This window comes from Pogoniulus pusillus, chromosome Z (assembly GCF_015220805.1).
Source record: "Pogoniulus pusillus isolate bPogPus1 chromosome Z, bPogPus1.pri, whole genome shotgun sequence".
Taxonomy (NCBI): Eukaryota; Metazoa; Chordata; class Aves; order Piciformes; family Lybiidae; genus Pogoniulus; species Pogoniulus pusillus.
The window spans coordinates 57,464,271-57,485,509 of NC_087309.1; the positions used below are offsets into that span (position 1 = coordinate 57,464,271).

General features: G+C 40.0%; 1 protein-coding gene across 50 annotated transcripts in view; it reads right to left on the reverse strand.

Moving 5' to 3' along the window:
- Positions 1 to 14,318: 14,318 nt before the first annotated feature.
- Positions 14,319 to 21,239, reverse strand: part of PTPRD (protein tyrosine phosphatase receptor type D) — a 1,747,466-nt gene continuing 1,740,545 nt past the window's right edge. For all 50 annotated transcript variants that reach the window (XM_064140351.1, XM_064140349.1, XM_064140348.1 and 47 more), the window contains one exon: positions 14,319 to 19,413. In XM_064140351.1, coding sequence (XP_063996421.1) covers positions 19,345 to 19,413 — 69 coding nt within the window. In that variant the 3' untranslated portion in view covers positions 14,319 to 19,344. The remainder of the gene's footprint in view (positions 19,414 to 21,239) is intronic.

The window sequence follows — 21,239 nt, forward strand, 5'->3', positions numbered from 1 at the left end:
TTTTACATCTTTTACCCTTTTGAATTTGAAGAAGTTGCTTGACTTTTGGAATAATTAATTTATTTCATTATATATTAATACAGGTCACAGGGCAAATGTTTCAGCAACTATTGGAAACTGTGTCGTGCTAAGTACTAGCATAAAGCTGTCCAGATAGCTGGTCTGAAGATTCCTTCTCATCTTGCTTTTCTCCCACATACTGAATGGTCCTGATTAGCTAATGTCTATCTGAAACAAACTCACAATCTTTATTTTTATTTTCTCCAGTCTGTTTAGTGTGGTCATGCTATGGCTGTCTTTTGTTGCTTATCTTTCTTTTCTCCTCTCCTTGACAAAATAACTTGGCTCAAGGATAGTTTTAATATGCTCTTACACTGATGAAAGTTTTCATCTACATTAAGTTTCACTGCCCTTCCATTTTAAAAGTATTTGTCTGACCTGGTTGATTCTGAATGTATATTTATTCATTCTATAGCATCTCAAGAAATAATATTTTTGTCCTACTTTATAGTGACCAGTGCAGGTAGATATGTAAAATCCTTGTCCAAAGGATTCTTCTGTTACAAAAGCCAAAAGAAGTTGATATTAATCTCTTCACAGTCATTAAAAGGGAGGTCAGGTCAAAACATAAACCATATTAGAATGATGTCAGCAACTACCTGGGTGCCATGAACCTTTTATTATGCATCTTTCTCTCCTCCTTTGGGAAAATGAAACAAAGCTTCTGTTTCTGTGTCAACTTATGTAGAAGAACAGACCATGCATACACAAAAGAATGCAACTCTCAGCAAGTAATTGGCTTTTTAGCCCTTTTAGAATTTACTCTTAATAATTATGAAATTAACACTAGAAGAAAAATTATTCTTTAAAAACATCAATTTTGTAATCAGGTGAAGGACAATATTCAGCTGGATCCTCAGAAAACTTTGGCAAGAAATACTAATGGAACAAAAACACTTCTGAGAAATAAATTAAATTATTTCTAATTCCAGACATCTCTATGATTTCAGTTTGAGTACTCTAAATTTTCAAAGGAAAAATCCTGTTTGCACAAGGAGCACCTATCCTCATTTTCCACTGCTTTTAAGGACCGATCAAGCAATTAGGACCTAACAAATCTATACAGATCTTTCTTTAATGCATCCTTTAAAAAAATATCAGTATCAACCATCAGATATTTACCAAACATACTTTGTTGAGTATGTTATTCATTTGATAATACTTAGTGAAAATCCTGTAAATAAGGAGATAACAAACAAACAAACAAAAGTATATCTTTGAATTCAGAATGTTGTTTACTTCAAGATGAATAATTTATATCTGATACTTAAGAAATAAATATTCATCATTTCAAACTTGAAAAAAAAGTGTTTTGAAATATATTCTCATATCTTAAAAAAATGTGTGCATATATTTGTCCCAAGCACTAGCAGCCAGGAAGGACAGTGGCCCTTTCCTTTCTTCCTAGAGATCTTTTGTTTTGGATTATGTCTTCAGTTAGCTAAACAGATCAGTGCTGGTGGTGCTTTCATGTGAGTAGCATCTGCAAGAGCAAGGCTTCCATTAAAGCTCCAGTGGTCCTATCTGCAAGGTTTGTTTGCAAGACTTGTACTTTTTCTGCAGAATTTTTAGAAACTCACTTTTAATCAATGAATGTTCATAGTGTTTGTGCATTCATTGCAATGTTTATTCTTGAAACTTTATTTTCTCCAATTCCAAGAGAGTAATACTAATTTTTCAACCTGCGTCCTTGGCTCCTTCACTGAATGTGCAGAAAAGCTTCTCTGCAATTGGCCCCCAAAGAGCATTAGTTGCAAGTTCCGTTCAACGATAATGAAAACTAGTTTCCAAATGTTAAAAGTTAACACTTTTATGAGGAGAGGTTGAGGGAGCTGGGCCTGTTTAGCCTGGAGAAGAGGAAGGCTCAGGGGTGATCTTATTACTGTCTACAACTACCTGAAGGGGCATTGTAGCCAGGTGGGGGTTGGCTTCTTCTCCCGGGCAACCAGCAATAGAACAAGGGGACACAGTCTCAAGTTGTGCCAGGGTAGGTATAGGCTGGATATTAGGAAGAAGTTCTTCACAGAGAGAGTGATTGGCATTGGAATGGGCTGCCCAGGGAGGTGGTGGAGGCACTGTCCCTGGGGGTCTTCAAGAAAAGACTGGATGAGGCACTTAGTGCCATGGTCTAGTTGATTGGATAGGGCTGGGTGATAGGGTTGGACTGGATGATCTTGGAGGTCTCTTCCAACCTGGTTGATTCTAATATTTTCTAATATATTTTCTAATATTTTCTAACACCAGAGGGCATCATGATTAATGATTACTTGGAAAGAAAAAAATCATCATTTTGAATATCCTCTGTTCCTTATGCTTTTCTCCTGTAGTCATTTGTCAGAGCTGTGTTCCCCCAAAGCTTCTTCTGCAACCCCAGCAGATGGGGCAGATTGAGAAACAGAAATGGCCTTGGCATCATGAAAAAACTGCTCAGCTTAAATGTAACATTGATCTGTTATCAACATTGCTGGGATCACAAATCTCAAACATAGCACCATAAAAGCTACTATGAAGAAAATAAATTCCATACAGCCAAGAGCAGTATACTAAAAATAGACATTCATTGTTAGTACTGATCCAAATCCAAACTACAATCAACTAAACTCTAAACTCCCCAAAGCACCACTGGTAATATTATGTCATTTCTCCTCATGCTAGTTAGAAGCTAGCTAGAATGTTTTGGTGGGAAGAACTAGATTATAGGCTGTGACAGGGAAACAATGGTGGGGTCTACTTCACTCATAGGCTTGCTAAGATGTACAAGCATTAGAGTGTAAATATAGATAAGGGGAGAGGGGGAGATGCTCTCTGTCCAGGCTTTGGGATACATTTCTCTCTCTAACCTAACTTGCCACTGTGATGGTTTGTCTGTTATCCACCCCCCCACACTTTAGAAGGTACCCCAGCTAACTCAGTTGGACTCTGGGAATATAAATGAAGCTATTTATTTACAGCTAGCACAGTATACAAGCAGATATTTACAATATATACAGTTATATACAGAAATATACAAGTTAAAAGTAATACAGAAGCACAACTCCCCTCCCAGAAACTTGAGTCCCCAGGAGGGGCTCTCAACCACCCCTGCACCTTCCCCCTGCCCCTCTCAACCTTACCCCAGTCCTAGGAAGAAAAGAGGTTCAGCCAAGAGGTTAATAAGCAAGGTTAGTGGCAGTGAGGTTAGGGAGATGTAGCTCAGTCTGAAGCCAGAAGCAGAGCGAGAAAATGGCGAAAAGTGTTATCTAATGTCTACTTTCTTGTTCCCATACCTCTCAGCGAGACTGTAAGGGAAGGAGACATAACCATTGTTTTCCTTTCACAGCCAATTATCTACTTTCTCTCACCAAAACATTCTAGCCTGCTTCAAACTAGCACAGCCATCTCCCTGATTAATCCACCTGCTTCCTAACCCCCCTGGCTGACCCTCCAATCTTCCTTGGGCATAAGGCAACATCTGGGGTAAGGTAGAGAAAAGTGGGAGAAAGTGGAAGGTGGGAGTTGAGAGCCCCTCTTGGGGACTCAGGCTTCTGGGAGGGGAGTTGTGTTTCTGTATTACCTTTTAACTTGCATATTCCTGTATATAACTGTATATACTGTAAATATCTGCTTGTATATTGTGCTAAGCTGTAAATATAAAGCTTCATTCAATTTCCAGAGCTGCTGAGTGTAGTCTGGGTGATTTTACAGAGTGCGGGGGGTGGGGGGGGGGCAGGGGGGGCGAGTAACACCCAAACCATCACATCACTTATTTTGGCACTACAGCACAGGGAAATTGAATGTGATTGATTGATTGTTGATTAACTCTGTGAATCAGAATTAAGCTAATGAATCTATTTTACTTAGTGGGGGCTGTTATGTGGACAATTTTTGTTGTTTTTTGTTGGTTTTTTTTTCCTACTGTTGGGTGGTAGCTCAAATTGGTTACCTTTTGTTTAATCTAATGTGGAAAAAAAAATAAGGCAATGTTTTTTGATTTTGGGGACTACATTACTGGATGTGTCAGATTTAACATTACAGGGTTTTTTTACCAGCAATAATTCAGGAAATGATACATCTACTGCTTTATCAACAGCTTTAATGAGAGTAATTTTACTTGAGATCCAGTTACCTAAGCCTTGCTCTGAATTTTATTCGTGTGAGACTGTAGCATATTTGTTGTGTGCAATCTTAGATCTTACAATTTTTATTCTCATATTGTTTTTGACATTATGTATGAGAAATTTGAGTGTATAGCCTTTAAGGAGCCAGAAAAAGAGATGGGTATCCTTGATTAAAGAGAGAGAGAGATAAGCAGCTCAGACTATGTAAGTAATTATATCAGTTCAGAGGGAGAGCAAAGGGGGGGCTACAACTGCCCCTCCTCCCATAGATTCTGGGCATATTACCAAAGTCTCAGTTGTTGACAAAATCATGGCAGGTGGCCAAGGAACAGAGATAACTTCTCAGGCCACAGATATTCCTTCAGCTAATTTGACTCCTCAAGCAGCAAAAACCCATAACCCTAAGCTAGATTTGAACTCACAGGCATCAGGCCAGACCCTCAGTAATTCAGACTTGCTAGAGGACACTTCAGCCCATTTTTTTCTGGCCTCAGCCAAAGATGAAACTTTTGACAAGGACTGATCCAAAAGAGGGTTTAGGGGAGGGGACCTCAGGTGCACAAAAGGAGGAAGAGGAGAAGTATAGTCTTTGAGATTTGGCCAACATACTTAGATCTCAGTACTCTGATGAGAGGAGCATTGTGAGATTGGCTGCCAAGAAAGAGGATGGTTCCAATGAGTTTAAGAGTGCTCTTAGGAAAGTTCTGTTTTTAGGCCAGGGACAACCAGGTCAACAAGAGGAAGAGGAGAAGGATGACATTCAGGATTCCAATGATCCCCTCAGAGAGGTCAGGAAAGTTAGAAAGGAACAATCAAGAGAATCAGGAGAGCCAATCCTAAGCTGACTGGTGAGATGCTGTACTTCTGGTGCCAATGCCCTACAGGTAGCAGACAAGACTGCCAAGCAGCTAGGGCCACTCACCAAGGAGAGTGGAGTGGACAAATACCTAGCAAGTCCTCTTGAAAAGGTTAGCTTGTGGACAAACATCATGTTGGCTGTGACTAGGAGATATCCTTCCCAAGATGATCTGCCATGAGCAACCAAGAAGTGGAACACAATTGAGCAGGGAATTAAGCTTCTGAAGGAGTTTGCAGTGAACGAAGTGCTGGATGACATTCCTCTTGGAACAGGTCTCATGAAGCTTATTAGGCTTAGTAAGGATGCTAAATTGAAATTGTCCATTAGACCTGAACCTTCAGGTGAAGTAGTTGTGGGACATCATGACTTAGAGGATCTGGAGGTGCCAATTGCTACTCAAACTGTGCACCACAGGCAGTACAGAACTAACCGTGAGTCTTTGTTGCCCATTCATCAGCTGATTTGTCAACTGGAGAGTCAGGCTGTCATTGAGAAAGCTCATTCACCTTTCAACAGTCCCATCTGGCCTGTGCACAAGCCTAAAGGAGACTGGAGGCCGACAGTAGATTTTTGTGCCCTCAATGAGGTGACTCTACCCATGACTGCAGCTATGCTGGACATGCTGGAACTCCAGTACGAGCTGGAATTGAAGGAGACTAAATGGTATGCTACCATAGACATTGCTAATGCTTTCTTCTCTATTCCCATAGCAAAGGAGTGCAGGCCTCAGTTTGCATTCACCTGGAGAGGAATCCAGTACCAGTTCAACCGTTTGCCTCAGGGGTGGATGCACAGCTCAATAATCTGTCACTCAGTCATTCACAATCCACTGGAGAAAGGTAATGCTCCAGAGTACAGACATTATTATGTGAGGCCGAACTGCTAAGGAAGTCTTCGAGAAAGGTAACAAAATCATTGACATTCTGTTGCAAGCAGGTTTTGCCATTAAGAGAGACAAGGTCAAAGGATCTGCCAAAAAAATTCAGTTTCTGGGAGTGCAGTGGCAGGATGGTCACCGTTACATTCCTCAGGATGTGATAAACAAAGTCTCCACCATGGTAGTTCCCACCAATAAGAAGGACACTCTATCTTTCTTGGGTGCAGTGGGATTTTGGAGACTACACATTCCTGGTTTCAGTCAAATTGTCAAACCTCTGCACAATGTGACTTATAAGAGAAACAATTTTGACTGGGACCTGAACAACAAGCAGCCTTTGACCTGATCAAGCGAGAAATAGTCCATGCAGTTGGCTTGGGACCTGTGCGATCTGGTCCAGACATTAAGAACATTCTGTACACAGATGTCAGTGACAATGGTCAGTGACTTGAAGTCTTTGGCAGAGAGCTCCAAATGAGACATGTGGTCACCCACTTGGTTTCTGGGGTCATAGCTGCAGAGGTTCAGATGCAAACTACACCCCAACAGAGAAAGAGATACTAGCAGCTTACGAAGGAGTGAAAGCAGCTTCTGAAGTGACTGGAAGTGAGTTGCAATTGCTTTTAGCTCCTAGATTGCCAGTTCTAAACTGGATGTTCAAGGGCAAAGGTTCATCACCACATCATGCCACAGATGCAACCTGGTCTAAATGGGTGGCTTTGAAAACCCAACGAGCGCGAATGGGTAATCTTGACTGACCTGGTCTGGTGGAGGTGATAACCAACTGGCCGGAAGGCACAGACTGTACCAAATCTCCAGAGGAGAAAACAACTCTTGCTGAGGAAGCTCCTCCCTATGGTGATCTCTCTGATCAGGAAAAGAACTATGCTTTGTTCACAGATGGTTCCTGTCATCTTGTTGGGAACAAGCGAATATGGAAGTCTGCAGTCTGTAGTCCTACCAGGAGAGTTACCAAAGTGAGAGATGGCGAAGGAGAATCCAGTCAGTTTGCTGAGGTAAAAGCTGTGCAACTTGCTCTTGATGTGGCTGAACGTGAGAATTGGCCTATCCTTTACCTCTACGCCGACTCATGGATGGTAGCCAATGCTCTATGGGGTTGGCTGAAGGACTGGAAGAAGAATGGTTGGTAGAGGAAAGGAAAGCCTATTTGGTGTGCTGATCTATGGCAAGACATTGATGCATGACTGAAGAGAATTCCAGTGAAGGTGCGGCACATAGACACACACATGCCTAAGAACAGAGCTACTGAGGAACACCGACACAACCAGCAGGCAGACCAAGCTGCTAAGATTTCTCAAGTTGATGCAAACTCTGATCTTGACCTTGATTGGAAACACCGAGGTGAGCTATTCTTAGCTCGGTGGGCCCATGATTCATCTGGACATCAAGGCAGAGATGCAACATATGGATGGGCACGTGATAGGTCAATTGACTTGTCCATGGACGCTATCACCCAAGTCATCCATGACTGTGACATTTGTGCTGCTATTAAGCAGGCTAAGCGAATCAAGCCCTTATGGTATGGTGAGAGATGGTCAAAGTACAAGTATGGTGAGGTCTGGCAGATTGACTACATCACTTTACCTCGATCTCGTTCTGGCAAGCAGTATGTGCTAACAATGGTAGAAGCCAGCACTGGATGGTTGGAAACCTATCCAGTTCCACATGCTACTGCATGTAATACGATTCTTGGCTTGGAGAGACAAATCATGTGGAGACATGGAACTCCAGAGAGAATCGAGTCAGACAATGGCATTCAAGAACAATCTTGTGAAAGACTGGGCCAAAGAGCATGGTATTGAGTGGATCTACCACATACCCTACTATGCACCAGCTTCAGGGAAGATTGAACGCTACAACGGTTTGCTGAAAACCACCCTAAAAGCCATGGGGGGTGGAACTCTGAAAAACTGGGACAAACATTTAGCACAAGCTACCTGGTTGGTAAATAGTAGAGGTTCAGAGCAAACAGAGCGGGACCTGCACAATCAGACTTGGTCTAAACAGTAGACAATGATAAAGTTCCTGTTGTACGTGAGAAGAATCTGTTAGGGAAAACTGTTTGGGTATTTTCTCCTTCGGGCGAAGAGAAACCTGTCTGAGGGGTGGTGTCTGCTGAAGGTCCTGGTCATACCTACTGCAGGAGAATGGTGAAATGCAATGTATTCCACAGAGAAACGTAAACTTAGCTGAGAGAGTTTAAATTCAGAGTGTGTAATACAAGCTGTTAGGATTTTTCAGTTCTAGGTATTACCTAGCATCCAATGAAAGAATCTACAAGAGAATCTACAGTATGTGAGCATGAACCCAGAGTCACATCAGAGTCCCTGTTCTTGTCTCATCTGTGAAGAGACAAAATGTTTGCTGTTTTCTGAGCTTTTGAAACACCTACATCTGAGATAGCTGGAATGAAGTGTGAACTGAACTTGTAATATTCATTAGTGTAAATATTGTTGTAGATCAGCAATACTCTGTGTGAAATAGACAGGGATGGATTGTGCTAGTTTAGAGCTAGCTAGAATGTTTTGGTGTGAAAAACTAGATTATAGGCTGTGACAGGGAAACAATGGTGGGGTCCACTTCACTCATAGGCTTGCTAAGATGTATAAGAATTAGAGTGTAAACATAGGTAAGGGAGATGGGAAGACACTCTCTGTCCAGGCTTTGGGATGCATTTCTCTCTCTAACCTAACTTGCCATCTCCCTGATTAATCCACCTGCTTCCTAACCCCCCTGGCTGACCCTCCAATCTTCCTTGGGCATAAGGCAACATCTGGGGTAAGGTAGAGAAAAGTGGGAGAAAGTGGAAGGTGGGAGTTGAGAGCCCCTCTTGGGGACTCAGGCTTCTGGGAGGGGAGTTGTGTTTCTGTATTACCTTTTAACTTGCATATTCCTGTATATAACTGTATATACTGTAAATATCTGCTTGTATATTGTGCTAAGCTGTAAATATAAAGCTTCATTCAATTTCCAGAGCTGCTGAGTGTAGTCTGGGTGATTTTACAGAGTGCGGGGGGTGGGGGGGGGCAGGGGGCGCAAGTAACACCCAAACCATTACACTCCTATCGTATCTGCACCAGTGCTAAATAGGAGCCCACATTTTTCCTATTTTGTATCTAAGAAAGTGCTCAAATTCATCATGCTGAAAGGCTGCTCTGTTACCTACTTACTATGTAAGAGCTATTCTGCAGTCACATTCTACAAGGTTTAAGAATGTTTCTGTAGCCAAATGTTTTTCTCCTCCTATCATGAGTACATAGGTATGGGTCTTAATCATGTAATTGCAATTTTCTGCATGGTGCTGTAAATTGGACATCAATACTCTAAAACTGTCAGAGACTAAGCTTTAAAGGAAACAGATAACAGGCGTAAGCTTTTGTTGAAAGGGAATAGCAAACTTTTATAGTGGAAATGGAGGAAAAAGGAGTTTAAACATGAGGTGTCAATATATGAACTGTTAGTAAAATACAGGTTGCAAGTATGGACTATTCAGAGGATGCTGTACCAGCTCAATAAGTATTTTAGGTCTGTGATATAGAAGTACAGTTTTACCGTTAGTGAAAGATGACTTTGTCTGATCTATGTTCAATGGGTTACTGGGTACTCAAGACTAGGCACTGATTTTACAGGTTTTGGAGTCCTTACTTTGAGTTACCATGGTGTTTGAATGAGATACCTTACAGTGATAGTGCTAGATGGTTGGTTTGGCTTCACAGTCAGTGATGACATGTATTTGACATATTAAATTGGAAATGCCACATAAACCATCTACACAAGGGATTTTTTTTTCAGTTTGGGTGAGAATTTGCTGCTTGCAAAGTTCCTATCACAGTGGAGTTTTCTATATGCAGGGAGATTGGGAGGAACTATAACAGAACCCTCACCTTGGACTTCCAGAGGGCAAACTTCAGTTTGCTCAAGAAACTTATTTCCAAAGTCCCCTGGGCAGCAGTCCTTGAGAACAAAGGGGTCCAGGATGGTTGGACCTACTTTAAACAGGAGCTCTTGAAGGCACAGGAACTGGCAGTTCCCATGTGCTGAAAGATGAGCCGTCGGGGAAGGCGACCAGCCTGGATGAGCAAACAGCTCCTGAAGGAATTGGGGGAAGAAAAGAGGGTGTATCACCTCTGGAAGGAGGGGAAGGCTTCTCCTGAAGTGTTTAAGGATGTAGCCAGATTATGCAGGAGAAAAATTAGAGAGGCTAAGGCCCAGCTAGAACTTAGGCTGCCACTTCCATGAAAGATAATAAAAAGCACTTTTATAAATGTATCAGTGCTAAAAAGAAGGGCAAGAAGAGCCTCCACTGCTTACTGGACCAGGAGGGGAACACTATAACTGATGACGAGGAAAAGGTTGAGGCCCTGAATGCCTTCTTCACCTCAGTTCTCAACAGTAAGGAGGGAGGAGTTCAGGGCAAGTTGCCTCTTGAACTGGGGGATGGGGTTGGGGAGTGGTGTGTTCCCCTGGAAATCCATGAGTCACAGAGTCACAGAGTCACAGAGTAGCTTAGGTTGGAAGGGACCTTAGAGATCATCTACTCTAACCTCAGTGCCATGAGCAGGGATGCCTCTCAACTAGACTTGATTGTTCAAGACCTCTTCAGCCTGGCTTTGAATAATTCCTGGGAGGGGACGTCAGCCTCTCTGATCAGAACAAAGCCAAGTAAATGCACTAAAGACTGCATGGAGCAAGAGTAATGCTTCATTGATAAAGTTATTGCTGCATTTGCATTACTGGATATTTAATGGCATTGAGAAGAGAAATTCCACTTTTCACTGTGTGCCATCTTTGAGTTTTAGATTAAAACACTTAAGTCATGTTCACACGTACAGTCATAGTTTTAAATGTTAACTTACTCCTGTTAGTATAATTAATTACACAAGCAGATATTTCCATTAAAAAGTTACACCAGGAATCAATTTGGCCTCAATTGCCAGAAAAGTAGTTTATTTTTCTTCAAGTAGTGGCACAGGAGATACTATCCCCATTTGCACAGCGGCATGAGGAATTAGTTCAGGACCTGCTGAGCCACCTGGACACCCACAAGTCCATGGGACCAGATGGGATCCATCCCAGGGTGCTGAGAGAGCTGGCTGGCAGCTGAGCTGGCCAAGCCACTCTCCATCATTTTCCAGCAGTCCTGGCTCACCGGAGAGGTCCCAGTAGACTGGAAAATGGCCAACGTGGTCCCCATTCACAAGAAGGGTCAGATGGAGGAACCTGGGAACTACAGACCTGTCAGCCTGACCTCAGTGCCACGGAAACTGATGGAGCAGGTTATCTTGGGGGCAATAACTGCGCACCTGAGGGATGGCAAAGGGCTCAGGTCCAGCCAGCATGGGTTTAGGAAGGGCAGATCCTGCCTCTCCAATCTGATCTCCTTCTATGATCAGGTGACCCGCTTGGTGGATGTGGGGAGGCCTTTGAATGTGGTCTATCTGGACTTCAGCAAGGCCTTTGACACTGTCCCCCACAGCAAACTGCTGGCTAAGCTGTCAGCCCGTGGCTTGGATGGCAACATTCTGTGCTGGGTTAGGAACTGGCTGGAGGGCTGAGCCCAGAGAGTGGTGGTGAATGGTGCCACATCCAGCTGGCGGCCAGTCACTAGTGGTGTCCCTCAGGGATCTGTGCTGGGCCCCATCCTCTTTAACATCTTCATAGATGATCTGGATGAGGGCCTGGAGTCAGTCATCAGCAAGTTTGCAGATGACACCAAGCTGGGGGCAGATGTGGCTGGGTTGGAGGGCAGAAGGGCTCTGCAGTGGGAGACCTTGACCGCCTGGACAGATGGGCAGAGTCCAATGGGATGACATTCAATAGCTCCAAGTGCCAGGTGCTGTACTTTGGCCACAACAACCCCATGCAGAGATACAGGCTGGGGTCAGAGTGGCTGGAGAGCAGCCAAACAGAGAGGGATCTGGAGGTGCTGATTGATACCCACCTGAACATGAGCCAGCAGTGTGCCCAGGTGGCCAAGAGAGCCAGTGGCATCCTGGCCTGCATCAGGAATGGTGCAGTCAGCAGGAGCAGGGAGGTCATTCTGCCCCTGTACTCTGCACTGGTTAGACCACACCTTGAGTACTGTGTCCAGTTCTGGGTCCCCCAGTTTAGGAGGGACATTGAGATGCTTGAGCGTGTCCAGAGAAGGGCGACGAGGCTGGTGAGAGGCCTTGAGCACAGCCCTACGAGGAGAGGCTGAGGGAGCTGGGATTGTTTAGCCTGGAGAAGAGGAGGCTCAGGGGTGATCTTATGGCTGTCTACAACTACCTGAGGGGTGGTTGTGGCCAGGGGGAGGTTGCTCTCTTCTCTCAGGTGGCCAGCACCAGAATGAGAGGGCACAGCCTCAGGCTGTGCCAGGGGAGATTTAGGCTGGAGGTGAGGAGAAAGTTCTTCACTGAGAGAGTCATTGGACACTGGAATGGGCTGCCCGGGGAGGTGGTGGACTCGCCGTCCCTGGAGCTGTTCAAGGCAGGATTGGACGTGGCACTTGGTGCCATGGTCTGGCCTTGAGCTCTGTGGTAAAGGGTTGGACTTGATGATCTGTGAGGTTTCTTCCAACCTTGGTGATACTGTGATACTGTGATACTGTGATACAACACTGGGCTCATTCAAGCCCTTTATGTTCCACCACAGGTCAAGTCCAAACTGGATTTTTGAAGACCAGAATTACTGTAATCCTCATATATTTTCAAAGAAGAATTTCTTACTCTGTTCCTTTATCTGTTGGAGAAGAAAAGGCATTCCCAGGCAGTTTGACTGTAAAGATTTATGTTCTAGATCCAGTAAGACTTTTGAACATATAATAGGCTGTTTTTATTGTGAAAGAAAGGTTGTTTTCTTCTTCTTGGACAGTAATAAACACTTCTGCTGAGAGAGCAAGTTGAATGTATTTTGGGTTCTAAAGCACCCTATCTATAGCCTAGATGGAAAATTATCTCTATTGACCATAGTGTCTGATTTGCAGTTGACCATTCTGTTTTCCTTTGAAAACTAGCTGGCAGTTGTTCCCTCCCATCCTGTGGAAGGTTAGAGGTAGAAAAACATTCTGCATCTCCTTCATAAGCAAGACTGGAGGAGAACCAATCTTTTTAAAAACACACAGTAGAGTGTAAAGAGAAAATAGGTTTTGTGATATACAAGTACATAATTCAAATTTTCAGGTTTTGTATTAAAGAACTTCTCTAATAGTTGCATCCAGTAGCACAGCATTAGTATTCCCTCCTTAAAAACAAAATAAAAAGGAATAAAAATACAGAATGGAATGATAATAATAATGAAACAAAAACCAAACTCACAACATACACACACTCCTCCACAAAAAAATACCCGAAACAAAAAACCAATCAAAAAACCAACCCCTCCCCCCCCCCCCCCCCCCCCCCCCCAAACTCCGAGTAAAATCAAACAGATAAATTAAATATTAAAATTTGCCACAGGTCATAAAATAATTTTAAAAAATTGCTACATGTATGTAGCCTCATAACCCATCATTGTTTCATTTTCCCTTGCAAAGTGACAGGTGGAAAAATGTATGAGCATTTCACAGTTCAGAAACCACCTGAAAGGTATTATTTACAGTGCTAGTAACATTGATATGATTTGGTGTGTTTTTTTGGACATTTTTTTGAAATTTAGTCTACTGCTATTGTTGAAGTTTGATTTTCTGAAGATGTCCACAGGAAAGATACTTTCTCTTTTTTGTGTTATGTCATACGCAAGAGGTAGTTTTCACTAATAGGCTGGCCTACGAGTCAGAAAATTTGCTGGTTATTTTCCTCAAAATGCCAAAGTCTGTGAAAAGTAATTAAACACCATTCTGCTTCTAACACTGTTTAAGTAGGAGGAAATTTAAAAAAATAAAACAAAGGTCATGTTCGCATCTGAAGCAGAAAGGATTCAGAAATTCCTATGAACATTTTTCTACGTTTCTTCAACAGTGAAGTCTGCAATGCCCTTTGAACTGTCATGTTCAGAAAACAATTTATTTCTATATTTCACTTTTCAGTGCTTTGTCAATTATTTGTTTATACCTTTACCAGTATCTTAACTTTCATCCTAAGCTCATATAGACTGGAAGAAATGGACAGAGGAGAAAGAATTACAAACCATACATGGAAATCCTCTCTTGCTCTGCAATCAGGACTGATTGTGTAATTTTGAGCAATACCAGCATGAAAAAAACACCAAAGGTTCTGGAAATTTAGTCAAAGTGTTTATATAAAAAGATGCAAATGTTACTGTGTTCAAATGTCTATAGCTGTTATTTTGCTTTGAAATGTGTCTTAACAATATTAAAGCACATGACATAAACTATCTTTTGTTTTCTGTGTGAAGCAATAATGAAATAGAACCAGTCTTGTAGAAACTCATAAACTTAAAATATATGAACCCATACGTAGCCAAATTTTTTTGGTAGTATTCATTTTCACACTTTATTTTGGCCCATGCTAGATGCACAGAACAAGGAAAATCAAAGAAGTCAATGCTGACATTAAAAGGGCATCATCTAAAGCCACTCAGGTAGGTTGAGAAACCCTTACATAACACAACTTTAACCACCTTGCACAGACTACACAAAACAGGGTCAAGCCAAAGGCAGTCTGCAAAGCAGTAATTGTAAAATCCACATAAGTCAGTGGAAGAAAACATTAGTAAGTCTCTGTAAGAATACCAAGGCTTCACATTTACTCTATTTTCACCACCTTAATGTGGAAATTAGACTAAGAACAATACAAGTTCTTTAAAATCATTCTAATATTAATGTCTTTGCACATCCTTTCAGCACAGAGAATTCTTTATTAACATGTACTTAATAGTGATTGCTAAAAGATTGCATTTCCTTATGAACAAAGCAATCTTGGAAAAAGAACCTGCCCTCTTTCATAGCAAGTAAATAGAGCAAGTTTATTTTTTTCTTTTCCTTGACTGGATTGCAATGCCATGTCCCTTGCAGCTTACTTCAGTACATTTGGTATGTTCATCTAAAAACTTTTCAAAGTGTATGAAAACACTTGTACAGTATTTGGTTAAGAAGCTTCACAAATCCAAGTTTGCACCTACTGCACATGCAGCACATAGCAGAAATGAGTAAAAAATCTGTCATGACTGCTTGCCACTATTTCAGTAACTGAATTCTTGCCAGTGACTTTGGATTTACTCCAGAACTTGACATATCTGCAGGACTCAAAAGCAAACAATTCACCCCAAATATGTGGATGTTTTGCCTTCTTTAGGTTTCATCTATGAATGAGCAGAATTTTGTTTTCTTGATGTAATGATACATTTCTTAAGCAAAAAGGGGAACTCCAGAAGCATGTAAAGAGCAATAATTCCAATTAAATTCATGAAGTGATGAGAATTTATGCCAAAGAGATTGCCCATGCTGGCTCAAAATTTTCTGGTAAAGGCGATATATATTTGCCAACCTAAGAATGCATTTTACAATGTCCAGCTGCTAGTTAAGAAGATTAACGACTGCTTTGTAGTTCCAATTAAACTCCTTTATCACAGAGGGACCAAAGAAGCGTTGATTTCAAAAGTATTGCTTAAGAAAGAAGACCCGGGCTGCATAACACTGACATTTTATTAGAATTCATTTGTAACAAATGGAACTTGTGTCAGCAAAGAACTGATTTTCATACAGACTTTCTTTCGCCACCAATGTAACGAAGTATGAAAATAAAAAGCACGCCTTTCATTCTGTAAAACATTTACGCGTACTACTAGTTAGAGGTAATTGTATCTTTTTTAACAAGCCATTTTACAAGGTAATTTTTTAAACTTTTCAGTCTATGCATCCAAAACAAGAGCAAAGAACACATTTTTTTTAATTATTATCTTTGTAAAGACACTCCAAGGTTGAATGGCAAAGCCACATAATGGATGGTTATGATGAGACCTGCAGCCTTCTGATATCTATGGAGTATCAGGGCATCAAGAAAAAAAAAAAAAAACAAACAAAGAAAACCCAAAATCAACTAACCAACCAATCAAAACCAAAACAAACCAAAAAACACATAAAGAAAGGAAAAAAATCAGGAGATAATAAAAGCAGAAAAAGCAGTTGCATTTTCTTTTATCCATTGCAAACAGTTTCCCCCCACCCCCGCTTTTTTACACGTTCTGTGTCATTTAAATAACACAAGTGGGGTTTGTAAGCAGTTGCTCACAGTTGAAATTATAACATTATTGGGTGTAGAATCAATAGGGCAGTGCATAGTACAAAGGTATATATAGAAAGTGCAAATCTCCCTAGAGGGCCACTCCTTCCTCCAGCCATCCTCTCCACTATCTAACCACTCAAAGAATTTTTCTTTTTAAGAGCTAAATTAAACTTCTGTATAAATAATTTTTATATATTTCATGGGGTTTCTCCCCACTGCAACTAATTACATAATTAGACATAAATACACATATAAATGTAAATAATAGCACCATACTGGTTATGCTGACAAAATCAATATTAAGCTTGGAAATGTATGATTCATGTAGACAAAGATGCTTACAATATTAAATTAACTGCAGAATGACTGTATATAAGAATACAGAAAGTGGAATGCACATCAATGATGGTAACAGTTGTCCTAAGAAACATAAAAGCCATCAGGAATATTTAACAGTACAACAGCTTTCCTCCCAAATGTGCTCTGCTTTTTGTTGTTGTTTGTTTGTTTATATTTGTTCATTCCCTCATCTTCTTTGGATGATCTTTTTCTAGATCCAACGTGCAATTTTCCTATTCCCTATTCTGGGCTAAAGAAAACAACCACACCACATAACATGTCAATTCGGTAATTTTTTTAAAATTACAAATCAAGAAGAAAAAGAAACCATGCACATTCTTCTGTGGTTCAGATGTAAGCTATGGAATCTCATTCTGAGGTAGCCTTCTATAATACTTCTATTCCATATATATATATATGTATATATATACACATATATATCTGTATATATATACATACATATATATGTGTATATATATACATATATATTTTTGTTTTCTTTTTTTTTTCTTTACAAAAGTGCTCAAATACAATGCTTGCTAGAGTTTGGTCTTTCATATTTTTCCTTTTATTAGCAGTGGGAAAAGTGGAAGAAAAAAAAAAGTTGTGGTCATATTGACAAGCCATACCAATGCCCCTATGTGAAACACCAAAGAAAGAATTCCTTTTATATTCATGCAGTGATAATGGCAGAATCCTCAAAAAGTACTCTGTGCTGTTTACAGAATTTTCTCTGTTCCCTGGAAGATAACTAGTGTCATTCTCAAATACTTCTTGTGGGCAGTCCTATTAGTCTTATATGAACTCTTCTCCATTAAAAGCAATGTTTGCTTTTTGCAGTCTGTTGCCACAAGTGAACCATCAGGACGTGGCCCAAATTGAAAAGTAAGTAAATGTATGAGCACTGCAGTGTATGCTACATCTCTGCAATGACAACACTATAACCCATGCTATAGTGAGTTCGAAAAGTCGAGAAATAAATACTTGATTTGTGGACTGGTCTGTTATTGGAAAATACAGAAAGATAAAGGGCCTTGACTACCTAAGTATTTTGGGTGATCATTTATTACCATTCATACTTGTTTAGAAACTGGAAATGCATATTTTTCAAAATTGTCTGGTACATGTAGTAAAATGTTTGAAAAGAATAACAGAGATATGAACTGAATTAAATACAAATGAAGGCTAACTGAAAGAAATGCTATTCAAAATAGGCATCAAATATAAGGCACTCTAAATGTAAAATCAAAACAAAACCCAGCATCCCCAAACAATGTTGTATGCCACAAAACCTTTGATTTCACAGAGCAATGTGTGTTTGGCTTTGCCCTGTTACATACAATAAATGTAAATTATATAGCGCACACTATAGACAGTATACTATTGAATACAATTTTAAAACATCTTAATACCTAGTATATTACAACATTCTCCCATCCTAAAGGGATATGCACTGACCTTTCCCACATGCACACCTCTTACATTTAATAATATGATTTCTTATTGCACTATAGTGTTACAAATATTGAACTTCACTGGAAGCCTAAATCACATACTCTCTGTGTGTGTGTGTCTGTGTGTGTGTGTGTGTGCATGTGTGTTCATGTGTGTGTGTGTGTGTGCAAGTGCCAGTGTGGACAGAAATATTATTAGGGATACAGATGATCAAGTATCAATGATGTGCATTCGTCACTTCCCTTTGAAACAGAAGTTTACGGAGTGTAGTAATGCAGAGATGATCAAATAGTAATTTAATACAATTGCAGTATGCTGAAAATTTTTCCCAATGCTTTCAGAAATCCAAGTATGGAAGAATTTGCATGTTTATGTGTATGTGTGTGAATATCTACCTATCTGTATCTCTGTAACTATACAGGAATTAGACAAGTGTAGACAGTTAATACATACATATATATATATATATATATAAAGATAGAGGGTGTGGTTGTGCATGTGCATATGTGTGTATGTGTGTGTGTGTGTTTAGCAGCATCTTTATACTTTGCGCCTCCCTGTTGATTCCAAAAGAAACCAAAAAGCCCCATTTTAACTTAATTGATTACAAGGAGTATTTTCTTAAAGAAAAATAAACCCAACAAAATTGTAAAAACAATGTCTAATGAGACCGTAGTACTGTAGATAGAGATAGAACTGCACAAAAATGTGCAAATTTTCAAATTACTTAACATTTCTACAGCACGATTATTACAGATAAAAGCTTGGGGAAAAAAAGATCTACAGATTTTAAAGAAAAACATTAGCAGTTACGCAACCTTTAATTTACTTCATTGATTGATAAATTCTTGTTAAAAAAAAGGAGAAGGTTTACACAGTTAAAAATGAAGCACAGCTCAGCAGTATCTTTACAATACTAAAAAACTAAATCAAGGACTTTCTTTTTAAACATTCCCACATTTTCCCTAGTGTTATGATGAACAGTATGATAGGAAGGGGTGATGCTGAAGTAAAGAGTCCGCTTTGTTTGAGAAGCCAGGACCCAACCTTTTAACAAACATCCTGCACTGAAGCACAGTTCTCCCAAAACTCCTGCTTGCGAAAGCATGCAATCCTGAACAAGATGATCACTCTTTGTGATTAGTTTTCTCTTCCCTTCAACCAATGTCGAACCCTTGAGGTATCTGTAAATGAGATCCTTCAGACGCCTCAGTGGTCAAGAATCCTTTATTATGGTTAGGTTATTAAACTGTGAATTCTTGGTCCACATGGAATAGTTGGGATTTTTGATGTTTTTTGTCTCATGTATCCCCATCATTTCTGTTCCTTTTTTTTTTTTTTTTAAATATTTTATATATCCCCAATAATTGCTCCTTAGCTAAGAGTTAAGAAGTACTTCTAAAGCACATCATATGGCTCAGAAGCGGCTCTCTGGATCTTAAAGGGCCAGCAAAAAAAATCCACGGTGGGTTTCTATGTTGCATAGTGATCAAAGCTGCCCAGATATTCCAGTGCGGCTCGATAGCAGAACTGATACTGATCCTGGAAGAAAGAAAGACAGAAAACAGAGGTATCAAAAAGCCAGCTTGTTTGGATTCTATTTCCTTTGTATTGAATAATTTGTAACTACAGACAAGTATACCACAGCTACGCCTGTGTGTCAGCAATATTCTCTTGTTGCTATCAACAGAAAGGCAGTTTGAGTTAACAGTAGATGAAGATACATACTTGTGTTCCACAGAATGCAGCTGCTCTTTGTGCAAAGACTATATACCCACCAATTGACTGACTGTTATTTTGGAGTACTATAATGTTGGTATAAAACTTTCTTCTTATGGGAACATGCTGAGATGTTTTTCCTTCATGTTTTTGAAAATAGGTGCCCAAATATTCAATTAACTCTATAGCAAATGCAACACACTAAGTGGCAAATCCATCAGAGTCTTAATATGGAATGCTGTATGGAAAAAACACCAGGTTAAAAGTCATGTTAGAGAAGTAAAGGGAATTACAACCTTTCAGTGACACAGGCTTTGATGAGGATGTGAAGCCTGTGGCCAAGAAGAGGGTTGAAATGAAATACTAAAACTGATTGCACTTTCAATCTACACCTGTAAGTGGAGAAAAGTTCAGCGTGGTAGGAGATTCACTTATACCTCTGGTGAATCCAATGTTTTGAACTTCATATAAATCTTAACCCCACACAGCAGCCCTTTTGCACATTTATGTAATATTGCACATTTCTACTAAAATGGTATATCTGTGTACTCATTTGCAATTGTCACTCAGGGTTTAAAAGTTCAAACAGGAAAAGAAAAATAAGAAAATAAATAGTTCCTGAAAGTCATAAAAATATCAGTATCTGCTTATTTATCTGATAGTGATATGTGGTAACCACATTTGGGCCACACTTGTTAAGGTCACAATTAAAATTCTTTTGGAAGACTAGAAAACTCCATAGGTATTTCCTTCAACGTAATTATGTGAACACTCATAATTCTTTACTGCTTCCTGTTGGAATGGTGGGAGACTTTATTCGACATATGCATAAACTTTAAGTCTATGTGTGTTTCACTTGCAGTTTGAGTGTTTTGTTGAATAAAGATTAAATTTTTTGACAATATATACTACTGCATGAGAGAACTGTTTTCCACAGGATGCTTAAAGAAATGAGTATACACAGCACCTCTGTCAGCAGTGAGGATAAGGATAGGACACAGAGATAAGTCAAAAGTAGGAGAACAAAAAATGTACAGTCTGTAATTTAAAGGGCAATGTCAATCAATTTATATCAAATACACATATGACCCAAAATGTTTCCTTGCTTTTGCTGTTTTGATTGGTTCTTCTAATCTGTTGGTTCTGGCTTAGATCAAATCTCATGTTCAGAAATTTACAAGAAATTTAGCAACAATGACGATATTTATGACTGGACACATTTCCAAACATCCAGGCCCAGGAAATCAGTCGATACTGCTTATCCCTTTTGTTATTTCTCTGTGTCATTCTGAAGCCTTCAGTGGCCAAATCTATCTGAGCAGCATCCCTGCCCACGGTGGGGAGGTCAGAGCAGATGATCTCAAAGCCCCCTTCCAATCTAAGACATTCTATGATGATTCTATTATAGCACAGAAATTATTTACTCTATAGTTTTCTTGAACACTGAATTTACCATTATGATTTTCAGGACAAACAGCCACATGCTTGGTGACATAAAGTCAAGGAAACCATGAAAAATAATAAAGTGTCAGTCTGAAGCCACAACCAACATTTTGGTCCCAGGAAAAAAAAAAAACAACAACAAAAAAAACCCACAAAAAAACCCACCAAAAACGGTGGATCTACCTCTGCAAAAATAACTTGGCCCC